This window comes from Etheostoma cragini, chromosome 6, assembly GCF_013103735.1.
Source record: "Etheostoma cragini isolate CJK2018 chromosome 6, CSU_Ecrag_1.0, whole genome shotgun sequence".
Taxonomy (NCBI): domain Eukaryota; kingdom Metazoa; phylum Chordata; class Actinopteri; order Perciformes; family Percidae; genus Etheostoma; species Etheostoma cragini.
Window position 1 is genome coordinate 25166948 of NC_048412.1, and position 21900 is coordinate 25188847.

The 21900-nt window shown below is 38.8% G+C and overlaps 2 protein-coding genes across 5 annotated transcripts in view; one reads left to right on the top strand and one right to left on the bottom strand.

Moving 5' to 3' along the window:
• The window catches only part of LOC117945834 (glucocorticoid-induced transcript 1 protein), a 23319-nt gene extending 13185 nt beyond the window's left edge, over nucleotides 1-10134 (top strand). For 2 of the 3 annotated variants that reach the window (XM_034873555.1, XM_034873552.1), the window contains exons 5-9: nucleotides 2542-2667; nucleotides 5204-5341; nucleotides 6581-6770; nucleotides 7730-7850; nucleotides 8107-10134. In XM_034873555.1, the coding sequence (XP_034729446.1) occupies nucleotides 2542-2667; nucleotides 5204-5341; nucleotides 6581-6770; nucleotides 7730-7850; nucleotides 8107-8434 (903 nt within the window). In that variant the 3' untranslated portion in view covers nucleotides 8435-10134. The remainder of the gene's footprint in view (nucleotides 1-2541; nucleotides 2668-5203; nucleotides 5342-6580; nucleotides 6771-7729; nucleotides 7851-8106) is intronic. The other variant, XM_034873554.1, reaches the window with a different exon arrangement.
• A 1766-nt stretch (nucleotides 10135-11900) lies between these two features.
• On the bottom strand, nucleotides 11901-21682 carry ica1 (islet cell autoantigen 1). 2 transcript variants are annotated; one of them, XM_034873565.1, is made up of 13 exons: nucleotides 21572-21682; nucleotides 20208-20237; nucleotides 19935-20106; nucleotides 19202-19274; nucleotides 18787-18910; nucleotides 17224-17422; nucleotides 16582-16707; nucleotides 15865-15963; nucleotides 15649-15749; nucleotides 15421-15467; nucleotides 14686-14919; nucleotides 12364-12453; nucleotides 11901-12123 (listed from the first exon to the last, which is right to left on the bottom strand). In XM_034873565.1, the coding sequence occupies exons 2-13, from the start codon at nucleotides 20222-20224 to the stop codon at nucleotides 12002-12004; spliced, it is 1404 nt and encodes a 467-aa protein (XP_034729456.1). In that variant the 5' UTR covers nucleotides 20225-20237; nucleotides 21572-21682; the 3' UTR covers nucleotides 11901-12001. The 2 variants fall into 2 exon arrangements, with proteins under 2 accessions (XP_034729456.1, XP_034729455.1); XM_034873564.1 differs by having other exon boundaries at nucleotides 14686-14949.
• Nucleotides 21683-21900: the final 218 nt, after the last annotated feature.

Consider the following 21900-nt stretch of genomic DNA (forward strand, 5'->3'; position numbering starts at 1 on the left):
CGGATGGTTATTTGAGTCACTGTTGCCCTTCTATCAGCTCGAACCAGTCTGGCCATTCTCCTCTGACCTCTGGCATCAGAAAGGCATTTCCGCCCACAGAACTGCCGCTCACTGGATGTTTTTTCTTTTTCGCACCATTCTCTGTTAACCCTAGAGATGGTTGTGCGTGAAAATCCCAGTAGATTAGCGGTTTCTGAAATACTCAGACCAGCCCTTCTGGCACAAACAATCATGCCACGTTCAAAGTCACTCAAATCACCTTTCTTCCCCATACTGATGCTCGGTTTGAACTGCAGGAGATTCTCTTGACCATGTCTACATGCCTAAATGCACTGAGTTGCCGCCATGTGATTGGCTGCTTAGAAATTAAGTGTTAACGAGCAGTTGGACAGGTGTACCTAATAAAGTGGCCGGTGAGTGTATAGCCGGCTATGGAGTCACACCACTGTCATCTCATGAAATCTGATTTAGAATCAGATTTTATAACTTACACTAAAGTTTAAATGTACACATTCCATGTATAACTAGGCCTGGTAGAAAAACGTAGTGTTCAACTTTCTACCAAGTAGGACCTTGGCTTGTACAATCAATAGCATTGCATAGCCAGGAAAACCTTTCTTTCTCATCCTCTGAGATTACTTAAGGATTGCCTGGACTTGTCATTATTGACAGCTGCGGTCACTCAATGAAAGATGTTAACTGTGTTCTAGCTCTTGAACCTCTGCGATTACATGTGTGGGGGAGGACTTTTCACTGAATAGAGCAAGTCTCTTTGTTGACTGTGTTGCCAGGTTTACAAGATCAGCGTTGAAGACCACACCTTTGTCTGCATAGTTGTACTGCGTCTGTAAGGCTCACAAAGGATATCCTGTTTTTAGGCTGATACTGGGCCAGATACAGAAACACCCATTGACCTAACTTGTTTCATCATCAGACAAGCGTGCCTGAGTATATGCACTATAGTAGCCTGCAACAGTATTCAAGTGAAGTAAATTTTTATAGCCGCACACAGTTGCACATATTTTTGGAAGAACCCAATAGTGCCATATTAATGTTGTTAGCCACGGAAGAGAAGACAGCCTCCCAGCCATTCTTAAAATGATAAGAAAATATTTATTTAACAAATTGCACAATATTCTCATCAGTGTAGGTTGTTATTTTTCTCCCAGCTGATGCAAAAAGGAGGAACATAAATACAAATATTCCACCAAACACTAACAGTGTCAGCTAGATCTTTTTATTATTATAATAATAAGATGCAAGTTATTTTCAGAACTTTTAATTTCAAATATTTCTAACCAAACAGTTAAATACATGTGAGTAGAGCTGCAGCTATTAGTCTAATTAATCAGTTGATTGACAAAAACTTATCTGGAACTATTTAAATAATCTTTTAATTGTTTAATTCACTTTTTTTAAGCTCAAATGCAAGATTTGATAGTTCCAGCTTATCAATTGTGAGAATTTGCAGCTTTTTAACTTTCCATAATACATTTAGCACAAAAGGTAAGGGTATTTGTGTTTGGTATATCATTTCTCTGTGGTAACAATGCTTTTTGGCAATGAATCTTATACTGTTGGAAAGCTTGTTTAGTTCTCTTTCAAATGGTGCCCCATTTGTAAAGAACATGCTTTTGTGGGATGAGCAGCCGCACTGAGTATGTGGGTTGAGCCATGACAAATTTGCCAAATCTTCTCTGCCAGTGCAAAACCGCTTATTCTGCCATTGATTTGTTTGGTTTTTGGTGGATTGGATGATTGAAGTTTGAGGAAACAAGACATATTGGCAAGTTAACAATGTATTCATTTCACAAACAGGAGCCTCCGTAGCGTGCGGAAGAACTATACACAGCCACAACAGCCCGGCACCACCTCCTCATGCAGGTCCCCAGCCTGGTCAGACACTGCTGTGGGATGGCATCCCATTCTTCAACCAGCATTTGTTGCAAGTCAGCCAACGTGGTTGTGTTAGTCACTCAGGCACAAACAGCATTCCCAAGTTCAGGCACCTGATTGGCAGCATCTGGGGGTACCAGGAGCTCAAAACAAGTGTTAATAGCAACAGCAAAATAACCTCTTTGGCAATGGCAGAGAAGATTTGGCATATTTTTTATGGCCGCAACCCACATACTCAGTATTGCTGCTCATCCAACCAATGCATGTACCTTACAAATGGGGCACAATTTGAAAGGGAACTAAACAGGCATTCCAATGGTATGAGATTTATTGCCAAAAAGCATTGTTACCACAGAGAAACAATCCACCGAACACAAATTTCCTTACTTGTTGTGCTAGGTTTAGTAAATTGAATATCTTGTGGGTTTACGACTGTTGGTTGAGCAAAACAAGATGATGGAAGATAATTCCTTGTACTTTAGGAAATTGTGACAGAAAATATTTGTTGCAGCCATGGGAACATCTTCTGGCTTTATTCATTTCACTGCTGGGAAAAGTTAAAATTCATATGTTGACAGTAATATTGCCTTTGCAACTTAATTGTGATTCTGTCATTTGCTGAAGTGATTCTACTTTTTTTTCCAGCAGATTGCTAAACTGAGACTGCAGCTGCAGCGCAGCAAACAGGTCAGTCGGCAGAGCAAAGACAGGGAGCAAAGCTCCCTGCAGCTGCAGCAACAGGTGCAGCATGGCACTGCATGCCAACCACAGGTAAGTTATTCATGTCACTGTTCTTGCCATGCCAAACTGAATTACTGGTAGCTCATGTCAGGTAAAAAAAACATTAACTGACTTTGGTGATGCAAGATTTGACCCTGACAGCAGGTATATAAGAAAGTAGCTTAGTAGCCAGGCAGAAAACATACAAATGAAACAGACCAAACCATGCCTTAGCTGTTGAAGATAAGAGAACTGAACATGCCAATGTTGAGCAAGGTGGTATTGCTTGGTTAATGGTATCAAATTCTGAATCAGGGTTTTAGTTTTTCGTTTGCTACATTAGTTTAATCTTACGGATTATAAAGTGTATCATCAGCATGCGAGTTGGAGGGTGGGGGTGTGACTTGGACCAGAACCATAGAGAGAGTAGAGTTACGACACTCTTTGATCTTGCTAGCGGGGTGGTCACGTGGTTGATGTAAGCCTGTATAGTTCCAAACACACGCCGTAATGTCATTTTCTTCTATGGGACTGACAGCAGCGAGTGCCATATTGGATGGTAGGTGTAAATGAAAAAATATACCCACGTACTTCTTTCATTGTTATTGCATATTTGTAAATGTCAGTTTTACATTTGGAGTGGTAGGGTAGCAACCAAAAGCCAGAGTTTTACAACATTCACTACAACACTACAAAGGACAATTAAAAATGAGAACTCACTACAGATAATATATCTGTAGTATAATACTGGTCTGTGATACAAAGTAAAAGCATAATCTGTCATTAATGTAATCAATAATCACCAAACAAAAGAATAAAAACCTTTTACTTCCAGAGTCCTTGTCAGGTATTTTTATACACAGATGTACACTAGTACAGATCAGTCAAAACAGGCTTTACCTTTGAAATGGGATTAAATAATTAAAAAAAACTGCTTATTTTCCATCTTAAGTCAAACTATCAATATTATAAAGTTAATAAATGGACCAGTTTATATTTTTATACTGCAATAACAAATGTAGCCTAACTATTGTTTATCAATTAAAGTGTCACAGAACACTCATTATCTACTATGCTTTCTCAATTGCAAAGTAGCAACAGTCCATCAGCATTCAGTGTGCAGCCCACTTCTTCTGATGAGGCATGAGTTAACCACACAACCATGGTAATTGTAAGACTAAGCCATACACAACGTATCAAATATATTAAAGAATAACGTGTGCGTGCGTGCGTGCGTGCGTGTGTGTGTGAATAGTAGTTAGCATTACATTACTGGTGTAGTGCTCCTCATTTTCCCAGAGGCCTGCAGTACACAGCGGGACCCTGGTTTATCCCACCAGCAGCAGTCGGTTCACGTCTTAGTTTGTTCTACTCTGTACAGCACCGAATCGCCAGTTGATTGCGCTGTACACACACAAAGAAAGATCAGTATATGCATCATAAAGGGGCTCTGATAAAAATATAGACAGTTGAAAATTCAAAAGAGGTAGCTATTTAATCAATTTACCTCAGAAGTTACTTGACGGTCAGCAATGGAAATGAATCCTGTCCAATGTTTACGAGTCCAATGGTAGTGTCGCCACTCTATCTTTCTCTGTAACTCTAGCCCTGACCAACTCCCATGGTTCTTTTTGTTTGCAAGCTATGATGTCTCTCTCTTTCTCATGGGCGGGCCAAATTCTCTGGGCAGGTCTTGGCATGGCCATAATGGGATTCATAATTTTGCGGGCGAGCAAAGCAGAGAAAGGGGAGGTAACTTTTCCCCTTATGACATAATTCCCGTAATGTTCCAGATCAGCCCGTTTTAGCTTTAATTTTCTCAAAGACAGAGCAGATACCCAGGGTTCAGTTTACAACTCGGAATCACAATAACACAATAATTTGAATATCACAATAATCACAATTTATGAGATCGTACAAAAAAAATACAATCTCATAAATTACCAATCTCCAAATTAATTGCCAGGCCATATACAGTGTATCACGTCTGTCTGCTACAGCTCAGGGTTTTGTTATGGCAACAAATGTCAGGGCTAACTTAGCTTTAACTTAACTGTTTAGTTTTAGTTCACGTTTTTGCATGTAACATATGGCCTTGTTTATAGGCCATATGTGATCATAATCCAGGTTTATGATGGTGTTTGTTGCACTGTATTTGACTTAGGAGGTCAGTTCTGTCAAAAGGAGAAGGGGAATGTGTCTGGGCATGCCCTGTTCTCTCCTTGTTTGCAGTTCATTCTTTAACATCTGCCCAGCAACAGTACACATCAACCACTGTGAAAAAATGAACAAAAACAGTGATATGCTATGCCCCATAGCCACATGTGGCATATCACAATCATGGCTAAGTTTTTGTTCCCTATGATATTTAATCTAACTTCAGTAACATGTAATTAAACTTCACGCCCTAACCCATTAACTGTCTCATAAAACTGTCTTAGTGACGATTCAATACCGCAAGCAGATCTCGGTGTCACAGACATTTGCAGTATTATGTATTTAATTGCACAATTGATCTAAATTGTAAGATGAATTATTTGAGTGTACATCATTTTTCACACTTTTTTATTTTTGTCTCTTTTTTCAGTACAAGGGAACTTCATCCGCCCTGTCAACCATCCCTGTGCCAAAATCCCTCATATGCCGGGTGCCAAGCAGTGTGGAAGGCATCAGCCACGAGCTAGAAAATGTGTTTATCAGAGAGGACTGGGAGCAAGGCATACAGGTAGGAATGTGTACACACACCAGCAACGGGTCAAGCAGTTTTTAGCTTCCTATTAATAATTATGAGTAGGAATTTCTGTACAATAAAATATCTCTGGTGAAAAGAACTGCATAATTTTCAACAAAATTGTGTCAAAGTGTATTAATGAAATACAATCAATGTAGCTAATTAAAAAGGAGCTACATATATAGCCTGCACTCTTAGTCTGTAAGTGCGCAGGCTAACTTCATAGGAAATTGCTACGTAAGGTTACACAATAGAAATGTATTTATTTATTTCTATTTTTCTGGTGTGAGTTCGTGACTTTATGTATTGCATTCACACAAATACGGTCTTGTAAAGTCGTGTGTGTGTGTGTGTGCGCGCTAACATATATTCTCACTCAATTAAATTGCTTAGAGACAAGGACACCTGTAAATCTGTGGGGTACTGAACCTTGGCAGGTCTGTAAAACTTCCCTCTTAGAAAGTCACACACATAGTTTAAACACATATATTAACATTAGAGGTGTATATCTTCACTGGTCTCCTGATTCGATTACGATTATCATGTCTTTGATTCGATATCTCTATGTTGAGAGGGCAAGACTTATGTGACACGAATGACATCAGGTTATTGAAAACCGGATGAGATTAGAGTCTATCATAGGTACAGATGAAACTGGTTAGGCTACTGAGAATGTTATTTTTCATTTGAATGTTCATGCAGCAACCGGAAAATTAACGAGCAACATCATTGCGCTATAATCGATTATGGTTGACCACTGCATCGATGTAGCATTGTCCATGGCCACATCGCAATGCATCGGTTATTTGATTAATTTCAGTACACCAGTCTGCAGTACACCAAGCACTTTTTCTTTCCTGCTTTCCCCTTTGAATCTGTTGGGCCAAAGCCTAAATGCTCTGCACACGAGTCATCTACTGTCAAGTATATTACCATCTGGCGTGGTGTTTTCCAACTGCCCTTTAAACAGACAGACAAACACACCAAAGGCTTTTCAGTTAGTCATTATTAGATTTAGGATGCGTTTGCTGATGCTCTTAACCCAGAATGACATTGTCCAGTGAGTGAGCATGGGATGTTCAAGGACACGTTGCTCGTTATGGGTGATTGAATGTAAGCTTTGAGTTATGATTCTCTTCAAAGAAGGTGCTAAGCATCACCACTCTGACATTGTATGATCAATGCACGTAAACGCATGACCTGTCACCACCTCCTCTGCACTCTGACCTCTAGGCCATGAATGTGGTGGATGGCCGCCGCGCCCCCTTCCCTCTGCATCACTACAGCAGCAGTGGGGACACACGTGATACGGACACACAAGCCCCTTCAAGTGGTGACTCCAGCCCGTCGCCCCGCCCTTGCTGCTCTGACCACGTCCACTCCCCTAATGGAAGCCCATGCTCTGCAGAGGAAATCGACAAAGGTGTGCTTTTTGTTTGACAAATGCCACTTTATGCCCGATTTTACACATCATATAAATTGCCTCAATTGATGTTACAAAATTAAAAAATATTGGGTTTGAAACAAGTGAGCTTACCAGACCTCTGTTGCCTGCTTCACATCTCTGCTTGAGGCTGCATTAACCTCTACTAATTCAGGTAGCATAACACTTCTGAAACTTTGACCAAACTGTCAGCGATTGAGTTGCACTATGGGTAATGTAGGGGCTAAGTTTTAAGAGCAAAGATGTGGAATAAAATAGATTCTGCTGCATCAATTATAATAAGCTTTCAGCTGGAGTCTGACAATGTTATAGGAGTGCAATGCAAAATCACTGTATTCTTTAAAGAAAATGTAAGCTGTAAGGTTTTTGTATTTATTTGCTGCTTGCACTTTTCTATTTTAGTTTTGAGTATTTTGTTGGTAAATTGTTACTTCCATGCATCTCAAAAGGGTCACTTAAGTTAAATAGATTGTTCTCTGGTCTTAAAAAGCATTGACAAAGAGACATGGACAACACTTCCCACTAAAAGCTTTTGAAAGGGTATTGACCCTAAGGTATATACTTTTTGGTTACATAATGAAAGCTGAAATCAAATTCATGCTTAGAATATCTTTCTTGTTTTTATTTAAATTGGAATTTTGACAGTTTTATATAGATTGTATTTTATTTCAGCAAAGTGCCTCTATGGAAACTCTGTGTTTTTAATATTTCAGAAGTTTGGCTTTTTTTGCTCAATGAAAAAAAGGATGTTAATATTTCAAATAGCAAAGCACTGAAAAGTGTTTTCAACAGTGTTGATTTAGTATCAGTACAGAAACTTGTGTTTGAAATCTTCAGTGATACACAGCCCACTCTAAGCACATTGCAGCTTCTAAGTGTCCTAACTGTGTTTTGTTTTTTTCCTTTTTCCTATGTTATTTTATTTACGGTATTTCCAGACAGTTTGTGCAGTTCTCCTCTTCCCAAGTTTGCCACATCTCCCAAACCTAACAACAGCTACATGTTTAAACGTGAACCTCCAGAGGGCTGTGAGAGGGTCAAAGTGTTTGAGGAGATGGTGTAAGTATTTTTTTCATCTTACAATCTACAAGTTTTGAAATGCACACCACTAAAAAGAACAATAGATAAAGTTTACTATTTCAGGGGCTCTGAGATCCTGTGGGAGGATAGTACAACAAAGATACCAAGCTTATTAGCATTGTAGCTGAGGGCAAAACTTCTGTGTGGGATAAACACCTTCCATTTAATCAATACAGTCATGTAAATAGGACATAACAAGCAAAAGTACTGAGCTCAGCCTTCTTTATGTCCTCAGGTCTGGCACATCAAAAGGCTTCCCTCTCTTCTCGTGCCCTGACAAAAACAAGGTGAACTTCATTCCCAGGGGCTCTGCCTTCTGCCCTGTCAAACTCCTCTGCTCCTCCCTCTTCTCCCCCGTCTCACCCTCGTCCTGCTCCTCCGACAGCCCAGGGCCTCAGGTGACCCCAACTCTGCCAACTGCACCACTAGCTACTTTTCCGGCCTCCGCTGACTGGAGCACCAACACAAGCACAGGCATAAACATAGACAACAGCACAGACCGCCAGAGCCCCGACAAAGATGTGGGGAAAGATGGCGCAGTACAAGTTCTCCTCACCAGCTAGTTCTCAGGTATTCATAACCAAACCACCTACAGCTGAAACATTACAGCTAGTCAAGTGGTATGGTTGAAAACAAAAAAGAAACAAAAAAACAAAAGAAAATCCTTGCACTCAGTTTATCTTAACGTTAGCCACAAGGGAGTGCCCAAGGTCTAGAAATGACATACACAAAGTAGGAAGCTTGATTGCTTGGCCATTGTCGTCCAGATTTAAGAGGGCTGACCTTGGGCACAGCATCCCTTTACCCATCACTAACCTAGCCTTCTCGTCTGTACCGTGACAGCACCCTTAACAAACACTGCTTTGCTTTCTATTGCAAAAAAATAAAAGAAATGACTTCTGAAATGATTGTGTTACGTGGCACCGCCAGTTTTATAACGATTTAATTAATGGAAAAAACATCTGCACACTTAAGTCTGTGCAAGGTCTATTTCATTTAGCAACTTTTGGTCAGAGACTTTCTTCAAGGCATTAACCAGTAGCAAGTCTTGCTACCTGTTCCTGTAGCTCCAGCACCTCAGCTAAGCCTGATACAGGGTGAGCTGTGTTTTTCTCTCAGTTAAGATAAAATTAAAAAGGAAAACGCTTAACTAAAATAATAGGCTTTCTCATGTTATCTAACCAGATTATCGGCTGTTCAGTGTTTAGCGAGCTAACATCTATGCATCATTTTTTGACAGGATGGGAAATGCTCGATTCATGTATTTAGCATAAAGGGATGTCTTACAGTCAGAATACATTGCCCCGCATTAACAACAATGTTTGCACTTGTTGAGCCATTGGCTCAGAATGATACAGGCCATATTTTTAATTTAAAAATATTTGTAGCACAAGGTCTACAGCTTTTCTAGTTTGATCACTATGAAAACTTGGTTCAATATAAAATGCAAATATTAGCTTTGTCAATGACCAAATAACCAATCACAAAGAGCACACCTCCCCCATTGCCCTGTTTTATTGCCCCACACTATACATAACAATAACTCAGGTCATGTGGAATGTACTTGCATGGACTATGTTGCCTTTCCCTAGTGTTTATAACGTTCTTCTACAGAAAGATATTCCATTCTTTTGCGGAAATGTTTTTTTTTTTTTTTTTTTTTTTTGGAGAGGGAGTTTATTATGGACATAATGAACCGATTAGTGTCACATCTTGTGACAGATGACTTTTACGTTAACCTGTTCAGGTTAGAGCTTCAGGTGCTATGACACATTCCAGATATCGCAGTTGCATAAGTCAACCGTGAGTACTCTTGAAAGCGGAACTAGCTACATAAGCTACATCCTTCCAAATTAAGAAGTTGACAAATATGTTGTTTGTTTCACCCCTTTGTTAAATATGTACCAAAGCAATCTGCAAAGCAATGCCAGGCCTATGATGTATTTGGGACCCACGAGGCACAATTTTTGTGCCAGAAGCAGAATGTTTATTTGCATTTCTTATAGTTTATAAACAGTTCATCGACATATAAACACTCGTTGAACCAAGCCTAAGCACTTACTTGGAAGGTAGAGGATAATCACTATTTTTATTTTGGACCAATTTGTAAGTTAAAACAATCACAACCTGAGTGTGCAATTGATTTTAGTTTGAAGTAAAGATACACTAAAGTTTTTTGTGTGACACAGTTTGGTTCGATATTCAGATCCAACCAGACGCGCCCTAACGTTACCTGCAGATGTTTTATCCCCACAACATAAAACTAAAATACATGACTGATTTTGAACAATTAAACTTTGAAAGGGAGAATAAAACTAGCAAATGTTTCATTCCAAAATGTTGGTCTATTAAGCTACGTGCCCACAGAAACACAAAACTGAACAATATGCACATTCCACAAAAATGAATTTGAAATACTCTCTTCTGCTTGTAGCTCCAAGAGTTTCAATCATACTAACTCCGATTTTATTCACAAGCTCATTGTGCAGTGCAGTTAAGAAATGGTTGCTATGTTTGGCAATGATTCAGTTCTCCTGTGTATTACGCATTTTTATGTAGATCTTGTGTGCGTTTTTCAATAAAGAAAACGAAAAGTCTCTTTTTGGATTGTTATTTAATCTTTTCAAAGGCTACAGACGGACACATGGACTACTAATTTTAATATTCAGAAGCATGTCATTAATATACAAATAGGAGTCAAGGTAAGGCAATCAATGTATTTGGTTATGATTTAAATATATAAACAAATTCCACATGGCTTATACATTAAATTTGACACTAGGCTGAGTTGCAACAAAATAAATTCACAATCAATACTTTATTAGGAATCAAATAATAAGTATGAGGTTCTATATTGTTGATTTGTGATTTAGATTAAGGCGTTTACTCTGATATATATTCATTTTATGCAGCATTGTAGTCAAAATCTGTATCACATGAGTGTATTTTCATGATTATCCCAACTTTCCAGTTAGTTTGGCTCTGAAAACTGCATACATTTCCCATTAAAGACAATAGCTGAGCTAAACAAATCCACATGGCAAAAACACATTGATTAAAAATCTCACATTAATATAAAAGCGTTGTTCATTCAATCACACTTTTACTGGATACAAAACAAGGCATGCAACATGCAGTAAATAATGAATGATATGTGTATTTTTCTGGAATCTATTCAAAAGGCGTAGACAAATACTTAATGTTTTTTAAATTATTTTGCGACATAAATATTAAATGGGGAAACCTCTTGGCTCTCTGTTCACCTGTTCAAATGTGGTGTGAAAGTTGCCAATAATTCTGGTCAGGGCTTAGTGTTAAATAGATCAATGGCAGAAAAATGTATTTTTACGCCATTACTCAACATTTACTGTATTTTGTAAACGTGTGAACTATTGCACTGTGATCTTTGATGCTTTTCTTTCTGCTGTTACTGTTCCCTGTGTGCAGTCTTTAGTAATGAGAATCAGAAATAAAGCATGGATGCTTCTGGGGAATCAAGTTTTCCAAGGCAGCTCAATGTCAAAGGCTTCTTGTTCCAAAGTCATAATGAGGTATCTATACTAAACATTAAATATTTAACCCAACTCAAAAAGCCAACAGGATTATTATCGTTGTCTTGTAAAGGATCCTTTTCTTTTACAAAGAAAAGAACGACTGCTAGTAGTTGTTAGTGGAACACTTCAAAGCAGCATAATAGTGCCAACATGAGAAAAAAATCCGTTCCTTGTAAAAACAAGAACATTTCTCTTGTCATAACAAGATCCTATATTTCTCGTATAATAAGATACTTTACTGATATGAAATGTTATTACAATGTACAAGCCTTTTTGTAGACTAAGTTTAGTTGTTATAACATTTCAAAGTATCTTTTTATTATCTCATAGTGCAGTGTGTCATTATAGTCAGGGACCTTTTTTTATATATATATATATATATATATATATACACACACACACACAAGAAAAAGATCCAACTATTGATTATTTTAATTATGATAGTTACCGGTTTTGTCTATTAGATGAAATTATAGTGTGTGTGTGTGAGCAGATTGTTCTCTGGTCACTGGCAGCTACAGTATATTCTGCTTTACAAATATGCCAATTTTAGATCACCATGACACTAAGGAACACCTATGCATTTTGAAGTTCGTGCTCTGTGTCAGTTTTGCCGACCGCATCGGGATTGGAGAGGGGGTCCAAGTCGGCAAATAGGTTGAACCACGCTGAGAGATCTTTGGGCAGCCCTGCTTTCTCTGTAAAATGAGTTAAGTTGGGTAAATGTCACTCAGAGACACTGCTAAAAATAAGAACACCTCCTTTTTAAACTGTAAAAGACTGCATCTGGCTGGTATCCAACATTATGAATGGAAACAACTCAAAAATTCTTTAAAGATTAATAAACACAGGTTGCAGTTGGACACGTCTCTTTGAATCAGTTAGTGTTTTTCTTTTAAGTCTTTTTATCTGTTTTACTCATTTGCCCCTGGTCCTACCTTTCACTGCTGGCTTAGAAGGGTTCTGACTGGTTCCAGAGGAGGGCTCTGTTGCCTGGGCGACAGGCTGTGAAATGACCCCGGCCCAATCTGAAAATGGAGAGGCAGATTTCTACATTAATCGACTGGGCACGCTTAATGTGCCGAAGCAGGCTCCAACAAATAAATCATCACACTCTTCATACACACTGCTGATGTGGAAGAATGTTGTGTAATAGACACACAAAAAGCAATAATCAAAACATTTATCACAGCAAAATCACATCTGACATTATTAGTGGTGGATACAGGCCAGAAGTTGCAATTACAACTTTGAGGTCTTTTGGGCAAATTTATTTAGCTTTTATCCTTTTGTGTATCCACAAAATGCAGTATGTAGCAACACTACACACCACCAGGGCAGACACTGGAATGTGCTGTTGATTTTTGAATTTTGTAACAAACAATCTGCTCCAAAATCAAACCAATGGATCCGCCCGGCTTAAAGGACCAAATAACCCTTTAAATCCTCTGGGTATTTTAGTACATCATGGTATTTCAATTCCAGCACCCTCTACCAGTGTTTCCTTTTTTTGACAAGACAGTTCTTAAGAAATGTTTTCAATTGTTTTAGTTTTTAAGCTTTGAGTTTAACTGCAGCTTCAGGTCTTATAGGATGCATCTGAATGTGCTTGACTCATGAGGCTCTGGGGGGTTTCCTTCTCGAAGATTTGTTGTAGCCTAGATTTGTTTTACATTCTTGGTCTAAAGCCATTTTACCTTCGATCTGGCTTTTTGGACCAGATGGTTAAAATCTTTTTATCTTTTCTTCTTTTACTCTGAACCAGATTCTTTCCAGGATTTGCCTGTACTGATCTCCAATATTTAGGTTAAATGGAGGTTAAGAGCTTTGGTTTCTGCTGCCCATGTGTGATGCTTCTTGCACAAGTGACTTCTTTGACCAATCTGCCACATCACCAAAATCTGAGAAGTGCTACACCTGCGCAGTTCTTCCTGAAGGATCTTTGATAACCCAAAACCTCTGGTCCTTAAGTTCTCAAGGTCAGCCTCTTGAACAAGGTTCATCCTGCCCAGTACCCCAGATTAGTTCAATGAACTGCCCTTAAAGTCTGCATCGCTTTTTCCATTTAATACATGGTGGTTTAGCAACTGCAAAATTAATTGAATGTAAAATGGTAAATGCAAGACAGGTTTTGAGAGCACAACAGTAAAAGGGTTAAATTAGTTTCCAGTAAACACCTGATGTTTTCCTTGAATGCTGCCATAGTGATTTGCACTTTAAACTACTACTTGCAGTCCTTGTCTATGTCCATGTTTCTGCACTTACAGACTGATTACAGCTTGAATTGGCTTTGTGCTCATTCAGTGATTTAAAATCGCTCTATACTTTTACCAAGTTGTCCTGATTGAATTTGGTTGACAATTCTATTGTGATTTTTTCTGCTGTGTGGTCATGTAATTTGGACTTCAAGCTTTTTTTTTTTTTTTTTAAAGCAGAGATTGATCATGCCCAATCGTGCTTTGTTGACCAGCAGGATTCTTAGCTCCCCTTTCCAATCTAATCACCATCTTGCCTGCCTCAGATCCCATAGACCGTATTCTTCTCCTCAACCTGCTCTCATTCACTGGAATGTGAATGCTATGCTCTGAACCATGCAGGAACTATAGTTTACTGTCACACTCATTCTAAACCACTAGCTTTATTTGATTCAAATTGGCGTCAGACCTGTTATGCTGCACTGAAATGTCGGCTTTGTGAGTTCACCCAGGAAACGCATGCAGTAGGGTTTCACATCTTTTATAGCTAAATAGCGAGGCTACTCACAACCCTTCAAGTTGGAAACCAGCAAAACCAAATCAACAAAACCAGACGGGCCGCTAGCAGCCAGTGCCCAGGCCCAGATGAAATGGAAAGTAGTTGGCAATTACCTACGGGTAAGCAAAACTAAATGCCATGTTATTATAGCCTTCTTTCTATTACATTGACAGACATGGGTTTGATAAAGCCACATTTTGTGGAAATAATTGGCTACATTGGGACGAAGCAGCAATTACTTTTGCATTTGTTAATGCACTCATTCATGGAAAAACAATATAACTTATTTAGTTTTCAAGCATATTGGTTTTTCCTAAGTACTTTGTTAAATAAAGGTGTTGGTGGCTAATTAAGATGTTTAGGCTGAAGAGAATGGTGGAAACCTTGTGGTCTCATTTTGATAAAAAAAGCTTAATCTTGCACCAATATCTACCTACCTATCTTCTCTGGTTCACTATTGTCTGGCCCACACCAGGACAAATGCACACACAGTAGTATGTTCTGACCTGAGAAGGAAGAATGCAGATTATTTGTGCTCTGGTCCAACAGCTGAGATGGTAGAAAGAAGGGGTTTTCCTTTTGCTGAGGCTCCGTTTGTCCGGCCGATGCCGTGCTCGTTCCCCCCTCGCTGTCTCCGAACACATCCGTCCACTCTCGAGAAAAGTCGTCCTCATCCACAGACATACTGCCCAGGATCTCATTCAGTAAGGCCATGCTGTCCTTTTCCTCTCCCTCTAACTCTGGATAGGCAGAGAGATAATCTCCATTCCCTAGAGTGACCAGGCAGGTTGATCAGAGAACTTAAACGAAAATGCACAATTATAAAATAACAATCTGGGAACATTAGCGATGATTTCTTTTAGAAACTTAAGTTTCTCTTAACATTTTCACAACAGCTGTATTCGAATTCTGCATTGCTTTGCTTTTATAAGTGGTAGGTATAGGTGTTTAAGGAATCTTGATATTTCAAAATGAACGAGCTGATGAAGCGGATTAGTTTCTGAACTAATTATTCAGAAACTATTTTGATAACCAAAGTCAATGTACAATTTTAATATTTGCTTCTATGATTGTAAACTAAATATCTTTGCGTTTTTGACAATTTGTCAGACAGAGCAAACTATTTTAAAGATGTCACATTGGGCTCCGGGAACAAATTTTTCACCATTGTTTTACATTTTATAAACTAAATGTATTACCATAGGATGAACTTCTATTAAAATAACATTGTTTTCTTTTACCTTCTCTGGTCTTATCACTGGTGCTTTCATTTACTAGTGAGATGAGTCTGTAGATATGACAAACGGAAGATCAGTATAACATTTTACACAAAAGCAGCAGTTGTGTAGAAAAACTTAAATTCAGCCCAGCCCGGGTCAGTGTTTATAAACATACTCTTATTTTTTTACCATTGGCATGCACGTGTTTGGTCTACCTGCATGAGGAAAGATTAAGATGAGATAACTCACTGGTCCTCTGTGTTCTCGGCTAACTTTCCATCTGCGGCATTTGCTTTAATTTTCTTCCTTCCCTTCTTCTTAGCCAGCTTGCCCAAGGGGCCTTGTAAGGTCTGAAATAATAACCAAGTCACTTATCAGAGATATTGGCCCATTCTCAAGCTATAGAACTACTTTGGCAGTGATTGAGTTTAGATATCATCTGTACAGGTCTAAAGGATCTCTGACCTTAAGTGTGGAGAACTCATAATGCTGACATCCCTTGAAGCTCTCATGTATGGCCGCCATAGTGTGGGATGTCTTCTCCCAGAAGTGCAGAAGTGTTGTCTGAAATGGTAAAACAAGCAGAGGCCACATATCCAGCCAGTCTCAGTCAAAGTTATTCAGTTCAATTTATTCTCGTGTCTCCTCGTGTGGTCTGACATACAGATGTTCCGATACCAGTATCAGTATTGCCTCCGATACTGCCTAAAACGCTGGTAATTGTATTGGTAAGTACTGGAGTTTTTGCACAGTTGTTTATTTATGTTCTTTTTCTGTCATCATTGACGGTCAAACTGGATATAAAAGAAAGTTCTGTGGCATTCATTGTTTTTTCATCTTTCAGAAAGAGTTTAACCTGAGCCAGACCGACAACAAAGATAGAAATCATATCTCATCCATACAGGGATAGAAGTAGACAGTTGTTAAAACATAATAAGATATATGACACACTGGTATCGGATCAGTACTCTGTATCGGGCGATACGCAAGTTCAGATATTGGTATTGGGATGCAAAAAATGGTATCGGACCAGCTGTACTCTTGAAAGTTAAGTCTCCATGCAGTGTCTTTGTTCCCTTCATGTTTGTCTTCCTTCTTGGCTTAACCATGTGGTAGAGCCAATGAAAACACTCTATTTAAGATCAATGGAGTGTATGCAAACAAGTGGGATTTGTGGTATACCTGGTATGTGGTTAAAACGTGAGAGAGGAGGTTGCAGCGACTGGCTCCCAGCAGGTCAACCTTCTGGCAGACATCATTCTTCAGTTTGTCAAAGCCTGTTTTGGTAGTGCGCACCTGGGCCTGAACCTGAGATATGTAATGGATAAGAAAATGTCCCAACAGAAGATAAAAACGTGATATTATGTATCACACAGGTTTGAACAGTGAACGGCAGTGTAGGCAGAAAAAAAGCATGCTGGGTTCTTGATTTGTTAAATATAGGTTGAACCATGGAACAACATTTGTTGGTGCGTCCTGCCCTCTAGTGGCATTGTTTTGGTACAGTCTTTTCCCGCTTTGTGCTGCTTGTGTTGCTTGTGTGAGGTATTGTAAGAAAATCCGCTTAGTCAATTACTCAGTTAGATGATGATATTTTGATATAATCCTTGATAACTGAATATGTTTCAGTAAAAAGAGATATTTTAGACGTCTCTTTGGGGCTCTGGGAGCTTGTGATGGACGTTTTCCACATTTCCTGACATTTTTTCAGACCAGATATTTCATTGAAAAGATTATTGACAGAGTAATTAATGATGAAGAACTAGTTGCATTCCTATAGCTGATAACTTGTTGGAGCATTCATGTATTGTGTGACAGACAAACCTTGCGAAATTTCTCCATCTGTTTATGAGTATCTGGATCCAGCTCCTGAGAAACGTCCTTCATCCAAAGCAGCGCTCCACGGTATTCGGTCCTGGACTGTTCCATTCGATTTACTGTCAGCCACGTGTCTGAGATCGCTCGATAGCGAAATGTTTCGACCTCCTGGTACAAACGGCACAGAGGGTTCCTCAGAGCCAATCTGTACAGGATGTAGTGTTTAAGTATTAAGGTGCAGCAGGTTTGGCATTGAAATCTCCTTTAGCCTTTTATAATATATAATACATTTAGAAGTCTGAAAGGAAAATGCTCTTCCAACCCCAGCAGGGCAAAGGGTTGGAAATGTCTTTCAAATGCAAATATTAGAGTCAAGGAAAGGCCCCTGGAAGAATCAGTTCAACCAACTTGGTTGTCCCTCTCATTAAAATCAATCAAGCAAACTGTAAACAAATGTAGTAATCTTAATTTTAAGAAACACCAGCAGACACAAAATCACTAGCAGCACACAGATGCTACCAAACCTGCCTGTGTTAATCACAGTTGTTTGCGATTATTTGCCAGTATTCTCAGGGTATCACAATGGCTGTAATATGATATTTAATCATTAAAAGTGCTCATATTATGCTCATTTTCGGGTTCATAATTGCACTTAGAGGTTGTACCAGAATAATCTTCTGTGGTTTCATTTTCAAAAAACACCATGTTTGTGTTGTACTGCACATTGCTACAGCTCCTCATTTCACCCTGTGTGTTGAGCTTTCTGTTTTAGCTACAGAGTGAGAAATCTTACTTCTCTACGATCTTTGTTGGGAGTCGCACATGTGCTGTAAGCACTGCTAGCTTGTCACGCTAGCAGTGAGCAGAGCAGTATAAAGTGTTACAAAGTGACGCACGTTCGTCACGGAAGTAAAGGCTGGACTACAATAGAGCTGTTTGGAGCAGTTGGTGAACAGTGTTTTCCAAAGTCTCTTGAGGTGGACTTTGGGCTTTTTCACTTTGTAAACCTATGACGTGCACAAAAAACATTCATAACACATTAAGGTAAAGGGAAAAGGCAAAAAGCATTATATGAGCACTTTAACACTTGACTTGAATATTCTTCATCTGTATTTGTGGTTGGTTTGCCTCATTTTATTAGTAAGCGGATTATGACAGATTCAGAAATCCAATAAACTCAAGGTTACTTGAAGGTATCTACATAGGAGTGACATGACACTGTCATGAACAAGTCATAAATATTTTAAACAAGTCATGAACTTTCATGACATAACGCTTTTAGTAAGTGTCATTTGGTTTTGTCATGACAAGTTATGGTTAGGGTTCATGTGTCATGACTTTATCATGACACTGTCACTGTCAAACTCGATCCTAATTCTGTAAGAGTGAGTGTGTATCAATTGTTAAGGAAACTTCTTCTGCTTTAATAAGATTATTCAAATCCTGTTGGTGAGACGTTCCTAGCATACTTAACTCTGGGATTATAGCTGGACAAAAAGGACACTCCGTTTCTTTGAGGGTGTGGAATACATATGTCATACATACACTAATGATTTGTATGTTGCCTACCTCTGTTGGGAGGAGAAGCAGAGTGCTTTCCCAGTGGCCTGCATTATCTTTCCAGCCCTGGTTTTATCCTGCGAGCCCTGGGAGCGCAGGAAACGACCCAGCTCATTCTCCTCTTGGGAAAGAACTACACAGTAGACATGGTAAATGTAGTTTTTAATTGAAATATTATCGATGGTATTTTATGTTCTGGACATTGTTCTCTATGACGAGTTAATGAAACGTAACAGATCGATATTCATGTTTTTGTTTCCTCGGTTAATAGCGACGCTTATAAATGAGATATAATATTTACATGCTGCAACTCTAGAACAATACATTTGATGGAGTACGGATTTTTCTAGAATACAAACTTGCATGGAAACCCCCTTTGTGGACTGCTCATATCTTAGAGTTTCTATTTCCACCAAATACTTACAGCAGATCCTCCTCTGGTACTGCTCAATGACCTTAAGCAACTCCATGCATGTTCTTTGGATGGAGTGGAACACCTGCAGATTACAAGAAAATCTGCATAAACACCAAATGCCTGATCCTTATGAAAGTTGTTCTAAGTTAAGTGAGAGCTGTTGTGTAGTATACTGTCTGAATGCGAAGTCTTTTTCTGCACAGTACAGCTCCTTTTATGAGTTATTTTTAGAAACCAAAAAAACGGATATACGTCTATGATACTTTATTGATTTTAAGCTATTTCTACAACTGTGGTTGTGATGCAACGCTATGAGGTCAAAATAGAAGTTTTAAAATGTCACATCAAAGCTTTTGAAAACATGAGCTTTGATCGGCTGTGTACGTTTGAAACTATCCAGTTTATCACAGTGCTTATCAAGTCCCTGGTCTAAATTCAGGCGGGATGTTCTGACTTTTATGAGGTATTGATTTTGGGCCTTAAATTCACTTCACTCGTGAAATGGAGGCATAGATGATGGGGATTAGGAGAGGCAGCCTAATGTACGTTTTAAGCCTTAAGCAAATATGGGCATTGCGTGAATCAAAAACCCATTTTAGTCATTGCCAAGTCTGCCACAGGGAAAGTAGCTCCAGTGTTTGTTAATGTTTCTGGGATGCAACTGCGATGCAACTTATAACTTTCTGTTCCTTGAGTTACTTAACATGCAGTAAAACTACAACACTTTAATTTTCCTCCTCACCTCCAGCTTGCCGTCCAGATCTGCATCTGACGCCACCACATGTTCGTCCTCTTTCTTCCCTGTGACCTTAATGAGCGTCTGTTTGGTTTTCCAGTACTTCTGCTGGAACTTGTTCACCACAGATGAGTCTTGACTTTGGATAAAGCGGTCAAGATAGTCTTGGGAGTAGCCACTGCAATGATGCAGAGATTGGACCAATGTTGTGACTGGTGCTTTCCTAAAATGAACTGTATAAACTTATTTCTTGGTTAAAAACAAGAGGTATATACTCACAAATTTCCCCCCTCCATTTTTGTAGATTCCCTGAGGAGAAAGCAGAGCAACTTAAATACCTACTGCATACCAGATGTAGTGAGGGATATGTAGCATTTCCCCAAATTTGTAGCAAACGAACGTCGGCAGAAAGTTTATATTCTTGTAAATACATTACAAAATATGTACTTGGTGAAATCAGAGTTTTCATCATAACTTTAATGTTATGATCCTGTCAGTTATAACGTGAGCTGAGTCCATCTGCTGGGCGTTACCTTGAAAAACCGCGGTCTTGTTTAAGCATTATTCAAATCTCAGCTGCTGCCTGAGTTTTGACCGGAACAAAGAAACAAGATCATATTTCACCTGCGCTGACTACATGTTGCTTTTTGTCAAACTCATCACAAAACTGTACTGGTAATTTTCAAAGCCCAGGGGCCTTCCACCAATATTTGACCTTATGTTTTTTTTTTTTTTATATTTCAGTTCTCAAAATACACTCAAAGTACCAAAGGTAAATGTACTCATTATGCAGAATGGCCACTTTCAGAAACTTATATATTATGTTACAGGATTATTTGTCATTATTGATGTATAAATGTAATCATCACTTTAATGTTGCAGCTAGTTAGCTCCACCTTAACTAGCTGCAACATTAAAGTGATGATGACATTATATCTCATAACGTTTTAGTAGATTTTGAATTCATTTTGTATATATTTTGTATTCATCTAAATCTGTAAAGTATCTAGTAAACAATATGCTTCTGACAGGTAGTGGAGTAGAAGTATAAGTAGTTTAGAATGGAAACTACCTCAACATGTAATTTATTTATTAATCAAGAGATGACTCAAACTTACTGACTGAATTTAACATTATCGACCTAGGTCAGCAATGTAAAACTGAATCAGAGCTCTGTTTCTAGTCAAAAGAAGGTGTGCCAGATCCTATTAGTATTTCCATCCTTTCAAATCTTAACTAGGGAACTTTATACCACCAGAGTAGATTTTTAGGGTCCGAGGGAAAGAATAAGAACAAGAAAACCGAGAGTTATCACCTGCTGCCCATCACGGATGATCATTTTTACGTAGCTACAACTCGCGCGTCACGACTCATTTAAACGGGATGGGTTATGATGCGAAACGCGTTGTGGTCAGTATATGTGTTTATATCTGAAATAACCATGGCATATATAGAAATATGAGTAAAATACATCCGCGCCCATAGCAATAAAATAAAAAATGTCTATGTCCGCGCGCCGCACCAGAATAAACACAGCGCCTGACTCACTGCGGAAACCAAGCGTCGCCCTTTGAAAGTCACACACATATCACAACATAAATGAGAAAATATCAAAATAAATGCACAGAATGTTGCAAACGCACCTGATAACGTATAAAAAAGGTCGTTATATTCCTCCCATCGTTGCTCGGACTGCAGCTCTGGCTGTAGGCCCTGCTGTATGTGTACGCACGGCTGACGTCATTTCAGGGTGCGCTTCCCTAATGCCGCACGCATCACGTTCAGACGTTTGTCTCGTGCAAACAGATATGACTATATATCTATATCTATATCTATATTATACAAAGCGGGGTGTTTGTGTACCATTGTGCAAACTGGTTTCATGGTTGTAGTCTAGAGAACAATAATGAACAAAAACTAATAAGAGAAATAAACTTTATTTAACACACACTTATCAAAACAACCGGGATAT

Bases quoted from the DNA above. Each gene is read 5' to 3' on its own strand.
- ica1 (XM_034873564.1), bottom strand. The intron at 18,911-19,201 runs GTAAGTATTTGG...TCTACTGTGTAG, and splicing joins GTACCAGAGGAGGATCTGCT to TTCTTTCCCAAGAGGAGAAT. The intron at 17,423-18,786 runs GTAGGCAACATA...CATCCTGTACAG, and splicing joins TGCTTCTCCTCCCAACAGAG to ATTGGCTCTGAGGAACCCTC.